This window comes from Rhyacophila brunnea, unplaced genomic scaffold, assembly GCF_057557595.1.
Source record: "Rhyacophila brunnea isolate RB1 unplaced genomic scaffold, BYU_Rbru_1.0 scaffold_3, whole genome shotgun sequence".
NCBI lineage: Eukaryota > Metazoa > Arthropoda > Insecta > Trichoptera > Rhyacophilidae > Rhyacophila > Rhyacophila brunnea.
In genome coordinates this window covers 43199754-43222164 of record NW_028232965.1, presented here as the reverse complement: position 1 = coordinate 43222164, position 22411 = coordinate 43199754, and the positions used below count along the sequence as shown (strand labels likewise).

The 22411-nt window shown below is 29.4% G+C and overlaps 1 protein-coding gene across 1 annotated transcript; it reads left to right on the top strand.

The window, feature by feature from the left end:
• Positions 1–8378: 8378 nt before the first annotated feature.
• On the top strand, positions 8379–21515 carry LOC147068396 (uncharacterized). Its single transcript, XM_085952980.1, has 5 exons — positions 8379–8446; positions 9412–9728; positions 12145–12234; positions 20724–20888; positions 21380–21515. The coding sequence occupies exons 2-5, from the start codon at positions 9460–9462 to the stop codon at positions 21513–21515; spliced, it is 660 nt and encodes a 219-aa protein (XP_085809106.1). The 5' UTR covers positions 8379–8446; positions 9412–9459.
• Positions 21516–22411: the final 896 nt, after the last annotated feature.

The following is a 22411-nucleotide window of genomic DNA, read 5'->3' as shown; positions in this document are numbered from 1 at the left end:
ATATCTGTACCTGCATTAGAGCCTATGTGTCGCGAGTCCGATTTTGTCCTGTTGAAATTTGTGATGTTGAAATCACTTAGGGACCAATATATTTAAAAAAATATATATTATCATATCTGTCAATCTCAATTCATCCCCGTATAATATAATGCAGAGCTGTCAACAAATTTACACTATGGGATGAAAAAAAGTTTTCATAGAAATTTGGTACTTAGCGTATTATTAATTTTTTCAATTCTCTCTGGTGAATTAATTATATAACATTGTCTTTATTATGCAAAACATGAATAAAACATCCGATTGTTTGAATTTTAATATGAGAAATTGAGGAAGTCAATGAAAAATTTATTCAAGAAAAGGGCTGCATTTTATTTATGCAGCTACTTCCCATTTACAGCGTCCTAGTTATGAAGAGTTAGGACTTAAGATACAAGTAGGTTATATTTGTGCCTTTATAATTTAATTGAGTAAAATAATTAATAAAACATGAATGAATACATGATGCTACCTTTTAAATCTTTTACAGTAGAGTAATTATTTAAGCATCTGTTCCTGAGTCTATTGATGCAGGCTCGCAATTTCTCAGGCTTTCAATTTATCCAAGAAACCAATGAATTGAACAAAAATACTAACATAAATTCTGGTTAATAACTTGTACCCATTGGAGATAACTCATTTTTTATGAATACCCTTCCAACGTTTATACATTTTTGATTTAAAGAGAAAAAAATTAAAGGAAATTTAAAAAAAAATCGGTGTGTTTACTTATGTACGCGCGTTAGAAGTTATACTTCTTTGGCGTAACAAAACAAAACTTGTGATAAACTAGATTGTTGTTTTTATTTAATAAAAAGCATTTTTTTTGTAGTACTTATTCCACTTTTAATCAATAGATTAGGACCGGTTTCGTCAGCCTCAGAGGGACATTTTCAACTGACAATGAAAATGTCTGAGGTGGACAAAACCGGTCCTAATCTATTGATTAAAAGTGTTAAACGTGCTAAACTACAAAAAATTGCGTTTTATTAAATAAAAAGAACAATACAATGCAGTTCCACCGTGAATTGACAGTTAACAAAATAAAAGGATTCTTCGACTAGCTCTTAATTATCTTGTTAAATAACACACTCAAGAAAAAGGACCGCTTATTGGACCGTCGTTGGTTTATTTATATACACTTTGACTTATGTTAACAAATTATATAATTATTTATTGTTGTTTTTATTTTTAAAGAAACAACTGCTACTATGACGTTTAATAGGTTGTTTACCTAAGGAATTGAAAATGGCCGACAATAATAAATTCGCTGCCTAGCAACGGAAAATGTCTAAACTATAATAATATTATACTGTATAATCGTCACGATTGCAGTATCATTCTGTGGCGTAATGGTTGTGCGTTCGGCTGATAACCGAACAATCGTTGGTTTGAATCCAATCGAGTGTGTTTTTTTGTCACCTGAACAAATGCGCTTAAAGAAGTATAACTTCAAAAAATTAACAATAGATATTGAACTATTTTCCATTTTTATGTAATTGGTACCTACATAATTATAAAGACAGTGGTAATTTAGAATTGATCATGAAACGAAGTAAAACAGATGAGTTAACCCGTGTACTTAATGTAACATTTCACAAATTCACGTACAATATTATATTATAACGTACTATTTTGTTGTATTAAAAAATCATTCATTATTATTTTTTCTAATTTTGTGAGTACCACCGGTTGAATGTAAGGCAGTATAATAACTTTTGGGACAAACCTCTAAACGACTCTACAGTCTACGCCTCGATGGGTCTACGTGTCTTATCACCGTATAGGCGGCGTAGAAGCGTAGAGGCTGGCCCTGCCTACAATAGATTGCTAAAATACTGCCGCATACACTGAATATTCCACATATACTATATATATATATACTTAAGCAACGCTCGTATATGTGTGGCTTGGCGTTTCGCCTAGTGATTAATAAACAGAGTGGATAGCCTCGCCTATGGTTGATTAGTTTATCTTAAACTTACCTATAATGGGTTTTGAAGCGTAAATTAATATTATAACATCGTTTTATACACAATGTATACTCTCATATTATTATACTAATTAATGTTATCTTTTATCAATTTAGATACCGAGCCAGTTAAATATTTATTGACTTAATATTTCAAAATTTATAATTTAATAGGCTGATTACACAATGGTCTTTAAGGCATCTATCTTTATCTCTAGCTTTGCATAGGGTTCCGTGGGTTGAGTGCCTAATGGAGTTAATTCATAAACCTCATTATTAATAATATCATATACGTGTACCACATGTATTTTTAACAAAAATATTATTCGCCAATTGTTAGGTATAATTCAAAATAATACACTTTTAAAGTAATTAAATTTGTATCTGAAAGTATAAAAAATGATTTTATCTTGGTGTTGCCTTTTGTCAAATCTGTGCAAGCAAACTACAATGCATTTCCGTATTATGAATTACTTCAAAAACGGTGACCGTATGCTAACACCTATATCACGAAAGCCTCCAGAATTCTAATAGTGCATTCCTTTAACGACAAAGTTTTGAAACCGTAGACCAATATCGTATCGCGCAATCTCGTCTCGTCCTTTATAATATGTCCAACATAAGCATTTATATCCCATGTTAAATCAATGATCTAGAATAGTATCTCCCAACCTTTTTACATCTGTAAACCGGTTAAAATAGAAAAATATTTCGCGGACTGCTAATGCAGTATAAGAATTATTATTTAAAAAGTATCTTGTTTATTAGTTTTCAAACATGCATATAACAGTCTGATTGTTAACACAAAATATATACCATGCAAATGCTTTCGTTAGTCAGACACCGATCTGTAAATAAATAAATTATTAATAATAGTGCGAAATCTGCATCATTGCTATAATAGTTTATGGCGTGGCTTCAGGGCTATTTCAAAGAAACAAAAAACTGCATCGATAACTTTACTATTCGGTTTCTTTATTCGGTTTTTATTACTGACACAGCCAAAAAAGTCTGAAAAAAGTATGTCAGTAGCCCAAAATCTTGATAATAATTTAAGTGATTTTAATGATATCAAAAACTGAAGCACTGTTTGCATTTTATATCTAAACATTAGAGAGGCATAAGAATAATAATATTTGCATGTAAAAAAAATTGAATAACGAATTACTTGGAAATTTTGGCATTATGCATTTTAAATAGATGACAATACTAATAGCGGACAGGCAGAAATTATCTGCGGACCGGCGGTTGCAAAACACTGATCTTGAAGACGATAATACAATTATTTTTAAATAAATAACATTATACGAATTGTATTAGAAAGTGTGATACAATCATAAGATATACGTATAACTTACGATACCGGAATTGGTTATTTAGTTTGAGTGAGAAAAACATATACTTGGTATTCTTATTATTGGGAAAGGAAAAGCATGTAATGTGCTGTTACAAAATGTCGCTACTAAGTATGTCTCTGCATTATACCATTGGAGCGTAATGCAGAGGCATAAGATAGACATCTTACTTACGATACCAAAATCTGCGACTTAGTTTGAGTGAGAAAAACATAATATATTATTCTTATTAGAGTGCCATATTGAAAGTGACGAATAACATCAATGTTTTGTTACTTACACGTATTTTAAGTACCTATGGTTCTGTATTATACTTTTGGGTTGTCATAATATACGCATCTTACGATACCAAAATTAACAGCATAGTTTGAGCGAGAAAAATATATTAGTTATAGTATTTCATAAACATACATAATTTGAAAACACTTCTGAGAAAACGAATAGGACACCCAGTAAGATTAAAACCTGCGTCTCTCGGAATTTGCACCCACGTCCATTGACCACTACGATATAGAAATCGTATCTAATTGCAACGAATTTTCAGTAATGGCTCTTACAATACTTTCTGCAGCACTTTCTAAATTGCGTTATTATTGGCTATCGGCTTTTGTATTTTAAATCAAGGTATGTAATTAATTACCTTAATTACTAACCTTATCTAACTTAAGTGTTTTCAAATTATGTATTTTCAATAAAAAGAATTTTTTATTCTTAAATTTTGTGAAATATTCGTTTGAATAAAAAAAGGTAGTTAATAATATAGTAGTTCTATTAGAAAATCGTAGTGGAAAAAGGAAATCATCGCGCAGTGCATTGCTCCTTACAAATTGTCTATCTTTCTTTCTACATACGCTTCTTAGCATAATTTACATTTTTCTCTTGGGTTATAATAATGCTAATATTCTAAGATAATCTTTTAATATGTAATTGAAGGTTTGAAAATATATAGGGTCTAAGTGCCAAAAATGTGAAATTGAGATATAACAAAAAAAAAAGAATGAAACCATAAGTACATAATATATGAATACTTACATTTTTACTTTTACAAAGATACAGAAGAACATCAATATAATATGATAAGTTTATATATTTCTAAAGATAAAATAAACAAAGGAAGAATAAAATATTTAAACATGGACAATATTGAAACTTTCTATGTAGAGGGGTATGTAGGGGCACATAGAACCGCCTATATTTCAATGTATTTGTGTGACATAAATGGTAGAATTACGAACATAGACCCTTCAGAATATCATTAAGCTTGGCATATTTAGATTGTATTGAAGTAAAAAACATATTATAGAATTGTTGGCACTTAGACCCTATAGACTTTCAAACCTTCAATTTAGTAATTTACTGTAAGAGTTACATGTATTAGTTACGATTTTCTATTGTTAGTTACTTGTCTTTATTTCGTTAATTTACAGAAAGCGAACAATAATTGGCATATTCGAACAAAAGAGTTGTCTATACAATATCGTTATGATCCGTAATAATAATAATTAGTTGTTGATGGAGATGAATCGTTATTCCGTCATTTGCTAGTGATGAATCGCTCAAACGTAAGTGAATTGATGATCGTGGAAGCATTATTTATCGCGAACGAGGGAAAAACAAGCTTTATTACAAAATCGACACTAGTATTACACCGCCAACGTTCACTTACTCACCCCTGGGATGTAATATAAAACTACACAACAGTTTTATGTTAGCGTACCTGTATTATTTAAAATATATGAAACTGTATTTTTTATTTTACTTTTACTACATAATAAAATGGTCATGATAATAAATTGTATTATTTTTGGCGCGTAAAAAAAGTATTATTATTACTACAAGATGAAGAAAATTGTATTTTAATGACACTATGTAGTTATATGAACGCAATAATTTCAAACAATAATGGTGCATAAAAAATGTCGGATTTTTTATTGTGAAAAAAAACATAATTTATTTTATATCCCATCTTTTCAATAAAATAAAATTTTATTTATTTTTACACAGAATTAATCATCCTCAGAAACAGTGCCATAAAAAATCTAAGACCAAATAGGGATCGACCCACGTGCGAACCCTCATCAATACAGTAGACATTCCATGCGAGAGCTTTTACACGTGGCTTTAAACCCCATTTGTTCCAAAATTATTTCAGGTATTTTTCTGATTGACACGTAGGTATTTAAAGCTCTTTCAACATAATGTATAAATTATTTTTTCAATTTGTACGCATTTAAAAATAATATATTAAGTGAATCAGGGTGATGTGAATTCTGTACAAAGTTTTCACAAGCATACTTCAAATCGCCTATAAACTAATATGAACTAGATGTGAACCAACCGAGGGAGCAAGCCGGATTCTACAAAGAGGCTACAGCACGGTGGATCTTAATATAAAGGTTTTCACAGAAGTTATAGAACGATATCAAGAATATAGTCTAGCACTCTACATGGGTTTCATTGATTATGAAAAGGCATTTGATTCTTTAAAAAATCCCTTATACAACTAAGGAATGTCTATGCGCTATATAAACACCGTGAATAATATAATATTTTAATAATATAATATTTATTATACAGTAATACAACATCATGCGTAAAGCTTCATAAACTATCTTGCAGGTTTTCTGTTAGTAATGGTGTCCAACAAGGTGATACGATATCACCAAAATTATTCACTGCTAATCTAAAAGACCTATTCAGGCGACTTGGCTGGAAGAACTGTAGAATTTCCATAACGGCAAATATCTCAGTCACCTGTACTTTGCAGGCGACATTGTTGTTTTTGCGAATGACCCACAATGCAATTTGCAAATGGAAGCCGCAAAGTAGGTATAAACAAAAATGATAAACGGCTTTGCTGAACCAAAAGCGATCCTCATCAATGATACTCAAATCGAGCAGATCAGCAACTACGTCTATCTTGGACAACAAATTTCAATTGATGATGGGATGGGATTGCTTGCAGAACCAAAGTGGCGTGGAGTGCATTTTGTTCGCCTGAGTAGCATCTTAAAACTGTATATATATATCTATATATATATATATATATCTCATTGTGTGCTAGTAACACCCACGTATTCGTGTGAAACAAGGATTTTTAATCTAAGAGAAAACCAAAAATTACAAGTAGGGTGACGTGGCATGGAAAAGTGCATATTGGGCATAACGTAGAATGATCACAAAATAAGAAACCAATGGATAAGAAAGCAAACACATGTGCGCGATGTTGCGCGATGCGCGATATAGGTTGCTAAGTAGCTGCAATAGAGGTTGGACGTTTCTAAATGCTGTTATAGAGTGGTATGCAAGAAATGTTGAAAAGATATTCGTTTTATTAAGTATGTGACATAGATCGAATACACACATTAAAAAAACAACTTTAAATTTTCAGATACGGAATACGAATCATTGACGGCTGTGACCATAAATGGATATTTTACCACTCACCTATAAATATGAATATTTTCAGTTTTGAGATATCTTAATAAACTTATGCTAAAATCAATTGAGCTTTTGTTAAGATTTCAAAAAGGAAATGTTATTTAATCATAATTTTAAGTAAACAAAATACAATTGTTTTTTATAAAAATAAATTGTTTAAAATTCACAGTTCATTATTTATGTTTAATTAATTGAACCCCTTGTTTCATTAAGGGATTCAATTAAATTTTGCACCCTCCAATTTTCATTCTTCAGTTAACATCACGATGAGTTTTTTATTCGTTAATTTTGCTTAACAACCAATTTCTTCAAGTACGAGTAATGTTCCAATTTTATTGAAATAATTTCCTCAATTTCAACACTTATTTCTAAATCAGAAGCTTTTGTATATAATTTTTAATATGAATATATGTATGTATATACCAAGTATTGAAAAAGTATTTAGCCTAAAAATATACGTATACGATAATAATTTTTGAATGTGTTCAATTTTAAACCAGCAATTTAACTTATATTCAAAAGATATATTTAATTAAGACTTCTTTCAAATTATCCAAAGAACTCTTTAAGCTAACTACGATGAACATTAATCGTTTGAAGTAACTAAACATGATCAAAATTAGTTATAAATTCATATATTCATATTATTATAATATTACAATTGAGGGGTTAAATAAAAGAGGAACATACATGTAAATTTGTTTTATAAGAAAAAAATCGTGTAACCAAAAAATAATTCGTTGAGAGGACTACAGCCAGTGTTCAATAATATGTAAATATACTGCTACACATTTTACATTACGTAATTTAAAATGATGAAACGAGTTTCTCTCAGTATCTCTCAAATACGCTTTTTTCTACCTACATCCTTAATTTTAATATAAACATAAACAAGATTTTCATGGTGTATACTATTATAACTTATCAATTATTGGTGGAAGACATAAAAGTACAATATTTTGATCGTCATATCTTAATAACGACCTGTGGGTCTATTCTATACACAAGGCGGCTATCGGCGGTATATATTGAGGAGTTTAATTGTTACAATAAGTTAACCGTCTAAACTGTCAAAAGGTGCTATGTCTTAACGGCTCCTTTCTTGGCTGTGTTAACTTTTAGAGCGAGATAGACAGTTTTGACGGTTAAATTATTGTAAAATTGTAATACATGAATACATAAATAAAATAAACGACCAACGATAGCCGCTGATAGCCGCATTGTGTATAGAATAGATGCGCAGGACCGGTTTTGTCCAAATAGACGTTTCAGTTATCTTTTTTTAATTATGTTGAGTAAGCACTATTTGTTTTATTTTAATAAAATTATTGTCAGCTTATTAATTCTGAAAAAAATTAAAATGTCTGAATTTTATGAGATAAATAGATAACGTGATGCGTTTATTAGGTATCGAATATGATTGAAATACATAATATAAACTTATGAGTTTTTGTGTCTTGCAATCAATGATAAACGAGTGTCATTGTGGATAATATTTAACAAAATTCTAAAGTTGATTTTTTATGCTATACTAAGAATTAATTGTATTTTTTTTATTTTATTTTCAGTACCTCTCGGCTCCGTGCGCGTGAACCCACTAGGTCACGCAGCCTCTTTGAGTCACCTAGATGTGTCGACACAGGTAAATAATGCTGCCTCTCTTTTCGTTTTACTAAACGTATTATTTCGCAGGAAATTAAAGAGGAACTCGTGAAATACTTATATTATAATCACTGTGCCTAATTAGCGCCTATCCTCCGACGCGATAAGAAAATGTCTCTATATAACTGAAAGTTAAAACTGTGCTTGAATATTATAATATTTAAATGAAGTCATTACTAAAAGTTATTCACATTACTTAAAGGTTAATAGTTCTATTTTACTTATGGAATTATTCAAATCAATTCTTATAGCATGAAGTTTACTAATGACTTACCTACGTACTTTTACCCAAAGAGTCAAATCAAGTGAATATTGAAACCCGTTTCTTATCAAAATAGATACATTTTACACGAAATCTACAAACATATTTAGATAAAATGTATAATACTAAAAAAATATTTTCATTTTCATTAAAATTCTGTACAGATTTCCCATTAGTAAAAAAGGTTTGACTTATTTTCTGGTTGGTTTCACTAAAATCTATGCTTTAAAAATGCATTTTTTTTAAACAGATTTATTTTGACGGCTGTCATATTGCAATGGTATTTTAAATAATTACGTGTATTTTAGTTTTTTTATTTTTAGCTATTTCAAAATTTCCGTAGTGTGGAATTAACTAGTTTATTTATTATTATGGTTTAATCAAATTTCAAGAATGAATCGAAATATAATATGCAATCTTGGAACATACGGTATTTATAATTTTGAGTGGCAAACACCTAAACTGATAGATAAATATATAGCAATTCCTACTTAATTTTAAACAGAAAAACATAACATACCATTCTGATAACTCGGTTTCTGGCAACTAGTTTTAATTTTTCGCGTAATTTAAGTTGACGACTATATAACAGCTATTTAAAAACTATATGTCTCATGTTAGTACTTACATTCTTTTACATGCATATATTATATATACAATCTTTACTATATTATAAATTATAGGCGGACATAGTCCACTTGGCAACCAGCTACGACTCGGAAGACGAAAACATGGGCCGCCGACGTCAGCAAGCACGAGCTGGAGGAGTCGGCATAGCGGGTCCTGGCATCCCGTCGGAAGGCATCGTCCCAGGAGTAGCTGGCTCCAGATCGTCACGAGCACCTACGACACTCTACTCTAAACAGGAATTCAGAGAACAATACTGCATCACCAGCAAGCAACTGGATCTATTTGAGTTAGAGCGGTCGAGAAAGGAGCGATTCTTTGGGTGCTTATCTCATTACAATATAGAGAGCCCTTGCTCACGAGCGGGAAGCAGGTATTTTGAACTTCAGATAGGGATTTTTTGGTAGATAGACAATTTTTTATTGACTACGCTTAAACTTTCGTTGAGCACCGTAGAAATCTTCACTACATACATTGAGTAATTATGTTAGATAATTTTATTTGCATGAAACTTAACATAGATTATATTTTATTAAATCTCAATAATTTTACTAATAATTATTTACTACCTAGTTAAATAAAAGTTTATCCGTGCGTACAAAATTATTAAGCGTTTTACATATTATACTTACTATTCGGGAATGGAACGGGAAAATACATGAAAATTTGACTAAACGTAGTTATTATATTAGAAAATATTTTATTTACGAGTTACCATATTACTTTTACTTGGAACGTTGAAAATAGGGTCTAAAATAATTTTGCGATTCCATCTAGAGGCCAAATTTTAGGGATTGGTCGTTCAACACGAGTAGTTTTGATAGTAGCTCCTAACAGGGTACTATCAAAAATAAAAATAGTGTCACAATAAAAAAAATTATATATTAGAATATAAAACCAATATAATATTGTACTTATTGAATTTCTACAACTTTTATCGTGTTTAATATTAAGGAAATTCATTTACATTATATTATATTAATTATAATAATAATATACTCTCCTATTTACTTTCAACTGGTGACTGTTACTATAATACAAAGTAACCTTATTAAAATTTATTAATATATTATATTTAGATACTAACAGAGCTATTATATACATATCTCATACGTATAATACATTCCGTTATCAATTTGTTATGTGACTCCAAATTAACATTATAAAAGAGTTCAAGACTACACAAATAAAAATCTCAAATAAAAAACTTCAGTACAATACTGAATCAAAACCATTATAGGAAAAAATGTGTGCATTTCATTTTAACGATCTCATTATTTTTCATTTCAAAAGTGGGTCTTACAGATAGATAATACAAATGCAAATAAAAGCGCAGATAATAATTATGACATGATACCTATTATTATTGTTTCATTTTTGTTCTTTAGAAAAACTTTTAACATCTTGATGCATATCGTATATAGTACTTACTCAATCAGCACAATGTGTATAAAATTAATTATAACGCGACTTATTTGAAATAATAATAATAATTTTATTTTGACAAGAATAAGTAAAATATACAAAAAAAAATGGTTTATATTTTTTTCTATATTCTGTAGAAATAGCACTCATTCTTTTCATTTTAGTACTTTTTGGTCAACAGCATGTTGGAAAAAAAATCTCTTTTCATTCTACTTACAATGTAATCTCCGCGGTCATTCAAACTATATAGTACTTACTTCTCATTTTGTGAAATAAATTGGAGAGTTTTGTTAGTTTTAACAAAACTAGTTTTTATATTTGCTCAATATTTAACATTAACACTATATTATTTACAAAATTTATTTTTACAGTTATCTCATTAATAATAGACATACTTAGGCTTTTTTATTACATATTTTGTTACTTAAACCAGTATCATAAAATGATGAAAGTTTTTTTATCGAATAAGTTAAACATTTTTTATTTTTATAATATTATACTTTATAAATTCTTTTTTTATTTTTTTTGATAATACAGGAGGAAAAATTCAAAATATTACAATTGTCCATGCCCTAAATGTAGTTTCTAGCTCACTGGGTATAAACTTGAACTTTTGTATATCAAACGTGACTTTTGTTCTACAATGGAATACCTTATTATTACTATATTTCATTTTGCATGTAGTAGAATTTCCATCGATATAAAAATATTTGTATCGATTTTTCAATAACCTTTTGGTAGTTATATAAACTTACATGGAATTTTTTTTCCATACCTCTTATCAACCATATTATAAGCAAACGTTATAAGCACTAGTACTCATTTGGATATAGTAATATAACTTTTAATGCCTTTTTATTGTGATCAATTATATTATTATGAAAACGTTTCATTTTTTTTTTTTTAATATTTCATCACCAAGTTGTAAGAATAGTATTATTAATTGTCAAGAATCAATTCAGGCATTTGTATTGAAGTTAGTTGGAAGAATTCTTCCATAAAAAGTTTGTTTGTGTATTTGTAATAGATTGACAAAGTTTTAATTAGTATGAGAGGGCCCAAAACCTCGCATAAACTCACGACGTTATTGCAGTTTGCTTAAGACAGGCAAGAAATCAAATTTAATTTAATTAACAACTGGTGTCTAATTGTTATCTCCATTTCATTTCTTTATACAGCTTCTTTGCGAACTAACAGCCGATCTTATTTTCTTTTTTGTTTTATTTATTAGATGTTTTTTACGTATTATGCAAATTAGATCGCTACTAAAATTAAGTTTCGTTCAACTAATTTGTATGGCTTTTCTTTATATTTCTTTATTATTATATTAGAAATATTAATTTAACACATATGTTTATTTTTAGATCATCACTTCTTTCAGTATGCGTACGGCGAAGAGTACCATCAGACGAAAACTTAAACAACGATTATGCTCCAATACAAAGATATCCCAGGTAATATATTACATTTTTTAAATATTATAAATTAGATTAGAATTTTTAATCCAATGTTATTAATGATACGCTTGCAAATAATGCGATAGGTAGAATAGGAGTTGCTTTGCCTTTTTGAATGTCCATACTAGTTTGTTGACTTTGATACTCGTATGAATGACACTCACAAATTAAATATACAAAGAAATACCTATTGTATTTGAAAGATTATTTATATTTCATTTATTTTCTAAAATTGTACCTATGTATGCAATCCATTAATAAATACTCAATATAAATTTTTTATTCGAATTTTAAATATTTATATTACTATATTATTTATACACCTACTTTATAATATTTATTTTGTAAATATTACAGTGTATTTCATATTTTTTTATGTCATAAATATAATAATGTCTATATTATATAGGGAAAAAAACGTTTCCAACTAACAATGGAAAGCTTGGCGTCGAGAAAATGGACATTCTATTATGAAAATAATAATATTTTCAACAATAAAGTTTTTCTGAAACAACAATTTAAAGATAAACTACAGCATCTGTAAAAACAACAAAAGATAAAGAAAACTACATAGTAAAATTATTATCGTTATAGGTTTATGTAGGTATTCAATTATGTATATTATTCTATTATTTTCTGTCTTATGATATACAAATTAATATATTTTTAAATATATACCTGCATATATAACGAAGTAACTATAAAATACAGATAGATTTAAAAATACTACAAAGTTTTATTCGATTAAAATATAAATAAATTAATACAATACCTATACTTCTCTAATGAAACAAATAGTACAAATTACATTACTGTCTAGATTAAGTAAAGTTTGGAAATCAGTGCAATATAATTTCCCAAAAATATTTATATTAGGTTGGTACATTTGTTTAGGTTTTAAAAAAACCCTCCTTTATATAGCTACTTCCAATAAATCCATTAATAATTATTATTAAAATATGTAAATTAAGTACCTACTGTATTTTTTATTTGAATTAGCAAGATATTTAAGCACACTTACTTGCGGAATTAATAAGTTCCTTTTTTAATATTAACATCGTTGACCTCAAAAAATAAAGACAATTTCGATTTTTTAATTATATGTCTTGTTCCTTTATATTATACAGCATAGTTTAGTTAAGTAAATAAACCTTTAAAAATCTATGTACCACCAAAATATAAATACAAATAATTATAGATATCTCCGATGTAACATTATTGTCTCACTTTAATACCACCGTAATACCTCCTTTGTACATAGTCATCGCATTGGAGCTATAACATACACCCAATGATGACAAGCCCCCTCCACTGTTTTTGATTTAGATAAATCAGGATTCAATTTTTGGGTAAATAAAGTTTTTTGTCTTTCCTGTTGAATTTCAGTTATATCACATCGCGAAGGTTTTAACAGTTCTACGACGATATAAAACATTAGAGTTAACTCATCGTACGTAAAAATAGAGCTTTTATGCTATTTTCAAAGCATGATCCTGGACATTCCTTAAATATTTACAATAAAAAATTACATTGATAATCTCTGTGATCCCAAATTTGACAAGAATTAGGCATTTTATTATTCAAAAAATGGGCAAGATTTACACATTTAAAGATAATTTTAAAGATACTGATTATAAGCTATGTCTTTACCATTCAAATGTGACAATCATATTTTACGAATAATGTTTGCTTTATAATAATTATTGACCTAAGAATAAGGTAGTATTTTTTTGAAATACGCCTAATACGGCTAAGCTACAACATACGGCCGTAGCCATAAATTGACAAACGATAAATGAAGTAGGGAGTAAGATCATGTTAACGCGCGTGTTTGAACATATTTAAGGAATGTCCAGGACCATACTTTGAAAATAGCATAAAAGCTCCATTTTGACGTATGCTGAGCATGTCCTCCCTTAAATTCAATACGTAGTTAAGATTGCTTATTTAAAGAAGGCACCATGCGTGTTTATCATGTTGTTTTATTGGTGTAATTGATACAAAGATAAGCTCAAATAGATTTTACAATCACCAACAGAAACAATCACTTAGGATTAAATTTATCTTAACTAATTTGTATTCTAGTAGGATCACAATGGCATTTTCCAACAACATGTTTCCGGTACGATGACCGTAATTTAAAGCTTAATTGCATCGATTTACATGAATATACACTAAATGCGGCCTGCCTAGAAAAACTTTTCCTAAGAAGAAACTTTTACTGTTAAGTATGCAAATCCGTATCGTTAGGTACGGTACTCTTCACCTTTTTTATCCCTTATTCGCAATATTAAATGACCTGCTTACCTTTTGTGTGACGTATCTTAAGCACTTTCACCAATTTGTTATATATTATGCCATTTGGTTTAAGGGTGTAAGCGAATAAATTATCAAAGGAAATAAATCATGGAATCCATTGAATATAACTCACCACCATATAAAAAATATTCAATGAAAATAATTTCACATACATACATAAAGCTTAATGTTTAGGTACTTATATTCAAAAGTCAATAACAAATAATTCAAGTGTAAGTACGTTAAAATATAATTATGTAGGAATCATAACACTATCTATGAATCAAAATTAGTAACTTTTATTTAAATAATAACAGCACATAAGTATAATAAATTTATTTTAACGGAATTGTAAAACATCCACAGTTACATTGGAATTAGAAATTATCCGCAATAACAATATTGTTTGGCTTGAGAATAATAATGTACTTGCCAGACAATTAAAAATGTGTATTAAAACTCTACTCGCCCTAAGATTTTTTTCTAGGATTTCTTTTAATAAGAGTATTGTTGATTATTTTATTTTAAATAAAAGGTTTACTATGATTTTAAATCGTATGTATATTCACTAAGTGTGAAATATATAATATCTTAGTTAAATGATTCTATATGACTGAATACTAGGAAGGATAAAAGGCTAAAGATAATACCATTTACTACCACTATTTTGGCGACAGGATAACTTATATTATCTGGGCGACGAGATAGCGAATGCCCATTTGACGCCGGTAATGATGAATGAAACGCGTAAAGAAAATATATGTAGGTACTGTGAGATTTTGAACAGCAATTAATATCTAAAACATTCCAAGAAAAGTTTCATTTTGGTAACTATAAATTATTACACTAACATTTTTTATGTTGTCATTATTACTTATTGACTATTTGATTGATATTAGTTTTGAGATTTTATAAGATGATTTTCAGCTGTATTTCCATATTATTTTGGAAGGTATGCTGAATTATTATAATATTAAATTCAATTGTTTTCATATCTACGTCTTCTCTAATAGCACGTACTTACTTAATTAATAACAATATTTAGAATGTGATTAAACTGATGATGAACTATGAATATATTGAAATATAGTACAATAGTATGTTTCGAAATAATTCTTACATTAAATTATCATATTATTAAACCTCTGGTGGCGCTTTTAGCAGTGGACTGTAATTTGAAGGTGATGGTAGATGGATTACGGATATAGGAGGGGGGGGGTTACATAGGATGCCAGGCACTGACCTTTATATTGAGAGGGCTGGCGCGCGCTGAAGCCGGTTCGGTGTTCACGCAATCACGCACTGGTAAACGGACGGTACACTTTAATGAATAATGATGATAAGTTCAGGATGGATTAAATAGATGCGATGTTCACTCAAACCGTAACAGATTTAGTGCAACGAAGATCGAAGAGATACATGCTCTATGAATCACTGTAGTTAACACGGCCTTGTTCGTGTCGTTTCAGATGAGAATGGGACAACTGGACACCAGGACAATTGGACCCCGCACTGTCGTAGACACGTATACAGAACGTAGACGAGGAATTTTAATCAGTTTCTATCTACTACTTAGAAGTTTTAATTCATTTTACTTTTAACATAATATTTTTTTATTGCGAATTGAGAATTTCCATGCCTAAGGCTTTATATAAAATAAAAAACTCTTTTTTCGTTGGAACTTAAACATATGCACGATTTAATCATTATTTAAGTGTGTATATTTAAATTCTCACCGGCTATTAAACTATAATATAATAATTTAAATATAAACCTATTATTAAAAAAAAATTAAAAGTACCTATAAGTACCTAACGTCTATTTAATTTCGAACTGTGTGGCGTCCAGTTGTCCCGGCGCCAAATCGTCCTAGACCCATTTCAGATATATCTCGATAGCTTTAGCAAGCCTACGCGCTCGGCTGTCTTGGATTTACTGCATGTACATTGCAGTCATGGTCTACTCATGACCCGTAACTGCCGATCGCCCTGGTCTGGCGATAATAATAAATAAGGATTCGAGGGTAGGAGGGTAGGAGGGAAAAAAGAATGAGGGCTAGCATTTTGGCCCAACCAAACCCTTTTTAATTAATAAGTACATAAATAAACGGACGTGATTCGATTTTTAAAAACAAACTTTAGAATAGAGTTTTTAAAACAAAAATATTATTAAATAGATTTCAATTTTGCTTTTTTGATAAATTAATTTCATTGTATTCGGCGAATTGTTTTCGATGAATTACCGGCAACCTTTGGTGGCGGAGTAACGTAAGGCAGAATTGATTTATAGAGGAGACGGAAAGCGCTTTGCTAAGTAAGTTTCGCCCCCCGCAGGCAACTAACTTTAAGCTTAAACCCCATCAACAATTTCGAAGATAAAAATCGGCCAAACTCGCAGACCTGCGATGACTCAAACCGCGATAATTTATCTCCACGTTTGGCTGGTAAAAGTTATGGCAAAATGTTAAAAATCACGCCAGCATTTAGCCGAAAACTTGTAAAAATATCACTTTTACTTTTCTGAATACCTCTAATATTTTACTAGCAGTAATACTTTCAAGATACTTTAATCTTAAGAAACTCAGTATTAGAGTTTACAATCTTATTCGTTTTTTTTTTAATCTAAAATATAAGGAATTTGGCATTTCCCGATCAGACATATTTGTATTACTGAAATATACGTAACTTACGATTTATATTCTTATAATATTCATCAGTATTATAAAATTAGACATTGTTAGTTTTCATCATAGGTATCGATTGTTTTTGACATTTATTTTAAAGTCTTAAGTGATACATGCGTATTTATTTTCTCGTACTTACGGGATTATCAACTTTTATATAGTTATAAAGCTTATTCAGTTAGTATACTATAGATTTTCTTGATGGAAAGATACGTCGCTAAAAAAATAACAAACGCTTTCGTTACTATTTCCAGTTTCATTTTGTGACATTTTCGAAATTTTCAGATTTTTTGAAATTTCCTCGTTTTTTTTTTGAAAAAACATACAACTTATTTTTCCTATTTAACTATAAAATCCAAATGTGAAATACCGTTTTAGTAGTGTCACGATCAGCGATGCAATTCTAACATACCACTTAATACCTAACAAGTGATACGTCATGTGAAATATATCACATTTATTACTTTATGTATTCAGACAGTTAATTAACACAAGAAATTAACTGTCAAAAGTGCTATATTTAAAAAAAAAAAAAAAAAACCCCTCTCTTCGCTGTGTTAACTTTTAGAGTGAGATAGAGTACGTCAATTATATATTAAAAATTGAGGTGCTACACGGGTCACGGCGCCGCCTCAATTTATTGTTTCCCGCGAGCTGTCAAATATCATATAGCGAATAGTAACATATTGTTTTAATACATACTGCAATGACATGACTAATAATTTAATATACGTTCAATTCTTGTTTGACGTTCCAATACAAAATTTTGGGGTTCGGGTGGAGAAACCATAGATACGCCTACACGAGCATACCCGGATTGTGCAATTGAGCTTTGCACATAAGAGACGTATTTTACACGACAAAAGAACCAACTTAAATGTTCGCTATGTTATGAATTATTAATTATGGTAGATAACCACTTTGTGTATGAAATTGTTTCCATGTTAATATAGACCAATACAAAATCTGAATATCAATATTCCTATTAATTAATTTACATTTTAACATTTAACTCTCTTAAAATAAATAATGAAAATATGTTCATAACATCGTATATATACTTTTTATATCCCGGACGATTCAGTGCAGCCCCTTTCTAATTACTTTGATCAAGTATCCTCCAATCCCCAGTAGGGCAGTGCAGCTATCTCAGTTTCAGACGTCCAGTTTTCATTTGCCTTTCTGATATGCAAACATAATTCGCCTCGCTAGTAGCTTCTCCGGTATTCTATTAAATTTTGTATGGTCGTCCAGCAGTCTACAAATTTAATAAGCTAATCTTCAGTAAGCTTGATAATGAAACGTCTCCATAACATCCTTTCAATACAAAGATGAAAAATAATCTATGTACCTGAAATAAGATTACTAAAATGAATGCGTGTTATTATACTAGGTAGCTGCAAATTACTTTGGGTTTTCGATTAACTTACATTTATAAAAAAAAACATCACACTCATACGCTGAGTTTTATTTTGAGAGTTTTTCAGTACCACGCTGAGAAATATTGACGTCGTTTTATAGTGTTATAAGCGTAAAATATTTTATTTTTAGATTGAATTTGGAATATGAAAATTATAATTTTTTTACATTTTGAACATACAATTATTTCAGGTACTTGTATTATCAGAATTCTTTGTTACAATAACCACCCATTTTTTTAAATTATATTATTTATTCAACTTTGTAGTTTTGTCATTTTATTTCTCATAACATTCAAGCGAGCGAATTCTATAAAAAACACATGATAATATGAATTCAATATACCTATTATATTGAAAAACAAAACTATTTTTAATTCGAATTTAAATAAAAAAATATGTTAAAAATTAATTCTATCCGATGTTATTTTTTATAAAACTATCCAGAAACATACTATAATAATGTGGCGTTTGAACATTGACTATGTCAATCATTTTGAACTTTTGGTTATCTTATCGTTGGATAAGCAGTTTTTTTCTTCTGGCCCATCATGATTTTATCTCATTTTTTTACCCTTCATATAAATTTGTTCGTGAGCAATATTTTTATGATCGTTATTGAAAATAACATCTGTTTACGGTGGTCAAAATCCACACCAAATTATTATAGACGTAATAAAAAACGATGAAGGATTATTCTGGATAATTTTGATTCCATTTTTGACATTCAGTTTTATAATAAGATTGACGCCCACGGTGACCGCGCGACTTAAGCGTTGGACTATCACGCCGTAGGTCCCAGGTTTGAATACTGGGTCTGACAAGTACACATATTGTTTTTCAATTTGTGTGTGAGTCAGGGTATGGACCTAATAGGTTGAGCAAGTGGCTGACATCCATTTCTCGTAAAAAACAAAATCTGTTATTACAAACCTCTACTCTGTGGAGGCCCATATGATCATATTAGGATCGGACATGGTCGAGGAAAAAAAACTAGTTCCTCGATACTACTCCCTATGGGAGCAAGTGTGGCGTGGTGTGAGTTTTACTATTTGTTGGTGACAATAAAATTAGTGTTATTTAATTTTGCAAAAATAGTATTATTACATATCACTCTTAATAACAATTTGTAAATAACTACTCTTATTTATCTTGTCCACTCTAAGTGCAAGCCTGTTAGAAGCATAGATAATTTATAAGGCATAAAACTGAACGAAAACTGTTTTAAAAAATGAACGTACTGAATTTTTTCTGCTGAATTTTGATACTTCCATTTATACATACCTGCAAATACGTCATAGTAGTTGGATGTACATGAATATGCTGCTGTAGCGTTGATGAATTTAATGTATGCAGCTTTTCTTGATATTTGCCTAGTTGCTGCAATCGTGGACCAAGATTTTGAAGTAGGGTACTTAATAATGGCCAGACTATAAAACTTCTCAAATAAATCCGCGGCACAATTATGGATATTTTATATAGACTTAAATATTGAAAATAACATATTATTTATCACGAGTATTTCTCTACACTTGAGAATCTTTCTTTCTTACAACTAAAGCCAGAAGGAAACTTACTTTCCATTATTTTTGTGTTTCCAAAATGCTGCTTCTTTTTATCAATGGCGACTAGTAGCGGCCAATTATTTTGGCTTGTTCTTGTAAATCCATATAGGGGAATTGAACTACGGGTTATTTTATTTTAATAAAAAAAACAGTACATGCATGAAAAAGCAACTTGCATTTTTTCTAATATTTAAATGTAAGTGATTTTGTTTAATCAAGAGTAAAATGAAAATATAAAGATTGTAGTCATAATATTTTGACGGAAAACGTTAATTTGTTTTATAAATATTACTTTTTGACTTTATCACATAATCGTATTTCTTATGAATATTATTCTGTCACCAAGAATTGTCATAGTGTGGCGTAGTAAAAATAAATACATAAATAAACACCACATCTGAAAATGCTATTGTGATTATAGATATATATTATATATTTGTATATTATTACACTATATGCTGTATTTGTATATAATAATAAATTGTGTATTTACGAATAATTACGTTTCTTTGACTTTTTAAGATACCCTCCACCTGCGCCAACACCCGATGAACTTTATCAGTATGATGAAGACTTAGAATGCTCTTACTTTCGAAGAAGGCCAAAATCTGTATGTAGCCAACCAGATCCAAAGAGGTATACTTGGATGCCAGAGGATGAAGAATCAACTAGAATGGAGAGACCGAGGTAATTAGAAATAACTAAAATGAATATCAAGATATAAAATTTAACCAGTATATAATATGTATGTATGATGCCAAAGGATTAAAACCATTGTAGCAAAAAAACTGCATATTATATAATATTTACTCTGTAGAGGGGCATATCCTACATATAGAAGTAAACAGAAATGTCAATTAACATTTTTACATTACACGTTATTCATATAAGTAATAATTTTAGTTAATTATTGGTAGAACTTTATTATAAGTATTATAGTATTTGAAAGTATATGAACAAAATGATTAATTAGAATATTAGGTACCACTTTCGGTGTTTCATTTAAAATACTTTTCTATAAAACGTTTTTAGTTGTACACATTCTGAATTTACCTACTCAGTACCCATTATTATTAATGTAATTTAAAAAATTAAAACACGCCAGAAAGCTTGAACATGGCTAGTATTCTAGCACTGGTCAAATTTGCAACCAAAAAAATATTTCTTTTACGTTTTAGATCGATAAGAGCTGAAGATGATTTTGATGGACGAAGGCCTTCATCGAGACAGTCTAATATGAGCGGAGGATCCGGAATGCAATATATGAGCTATAGTACTGAATTTCTTAGTACACCCACACCTCAACATAGGTAAACATTTTGGATGATTATGTAGAATAATATTTATCATTATTATACGGTTAATTATAATATAATAAAAAAATATTTTAAATATTAAAAATAAATAATTACTTTCATATTCCTATCGAAATAATTGAGGGTGACAGTTACTTTCATAATTGTGTCGCTATATTTCAAAATCAGCCAAGTCTAATTTTAGGTATTTTTTACTTTTTGTGAATTGATGAAGAACTACTGCTTTCTAACATTTCTGTATTATCAAAATGTGGAATTTATTAATTTTAAATATTCTATACTCGAAATAATATAAATTTTCACCCTTGTGACTGTGTATTTGAGAAAAAAAAAGCTGTTTTTCTTCTATCCATCTATTATGGACTTGGCTGATTTTGAAATCTAGCGACACAATTGATATATTCACCAAAACGACTGATATTTTCTTTGACAAACATAGAATGACTTAAATAATAATTATACATATAAATTACCAAATTATTATTAGAAAGTTATTGTTTCTATTAATAAAATAATTTGTTACCGACTTTGCAATTAACCCCAAGGCCCTTTGCATTAATTCCAAGGGGTTAAAATTTGAGAGAATTTCACATCGTAAATACTGAAAATTCATAACAATTAATGTGAAAAAAATGGTAGGAGGTGACTATGTAACATGCAAAATATAATACTCTCAATTTAAAAAAAGGCTGTAATACTTATGATTATATTGTAAAGTAACTCAAACGAAAAATTTTGATTATATATATAAATAATGAAAAGCTGTGTAAAATTACTACAGGGGTAGATTTTTTTTTGCCATTAAAATATTTATGTATTTTTTCATTGAATAGCTTTGGCGACATGTGCAATATAAAAAGGGGTCGAGATAAAACAGGATCCCATTGACCCCAG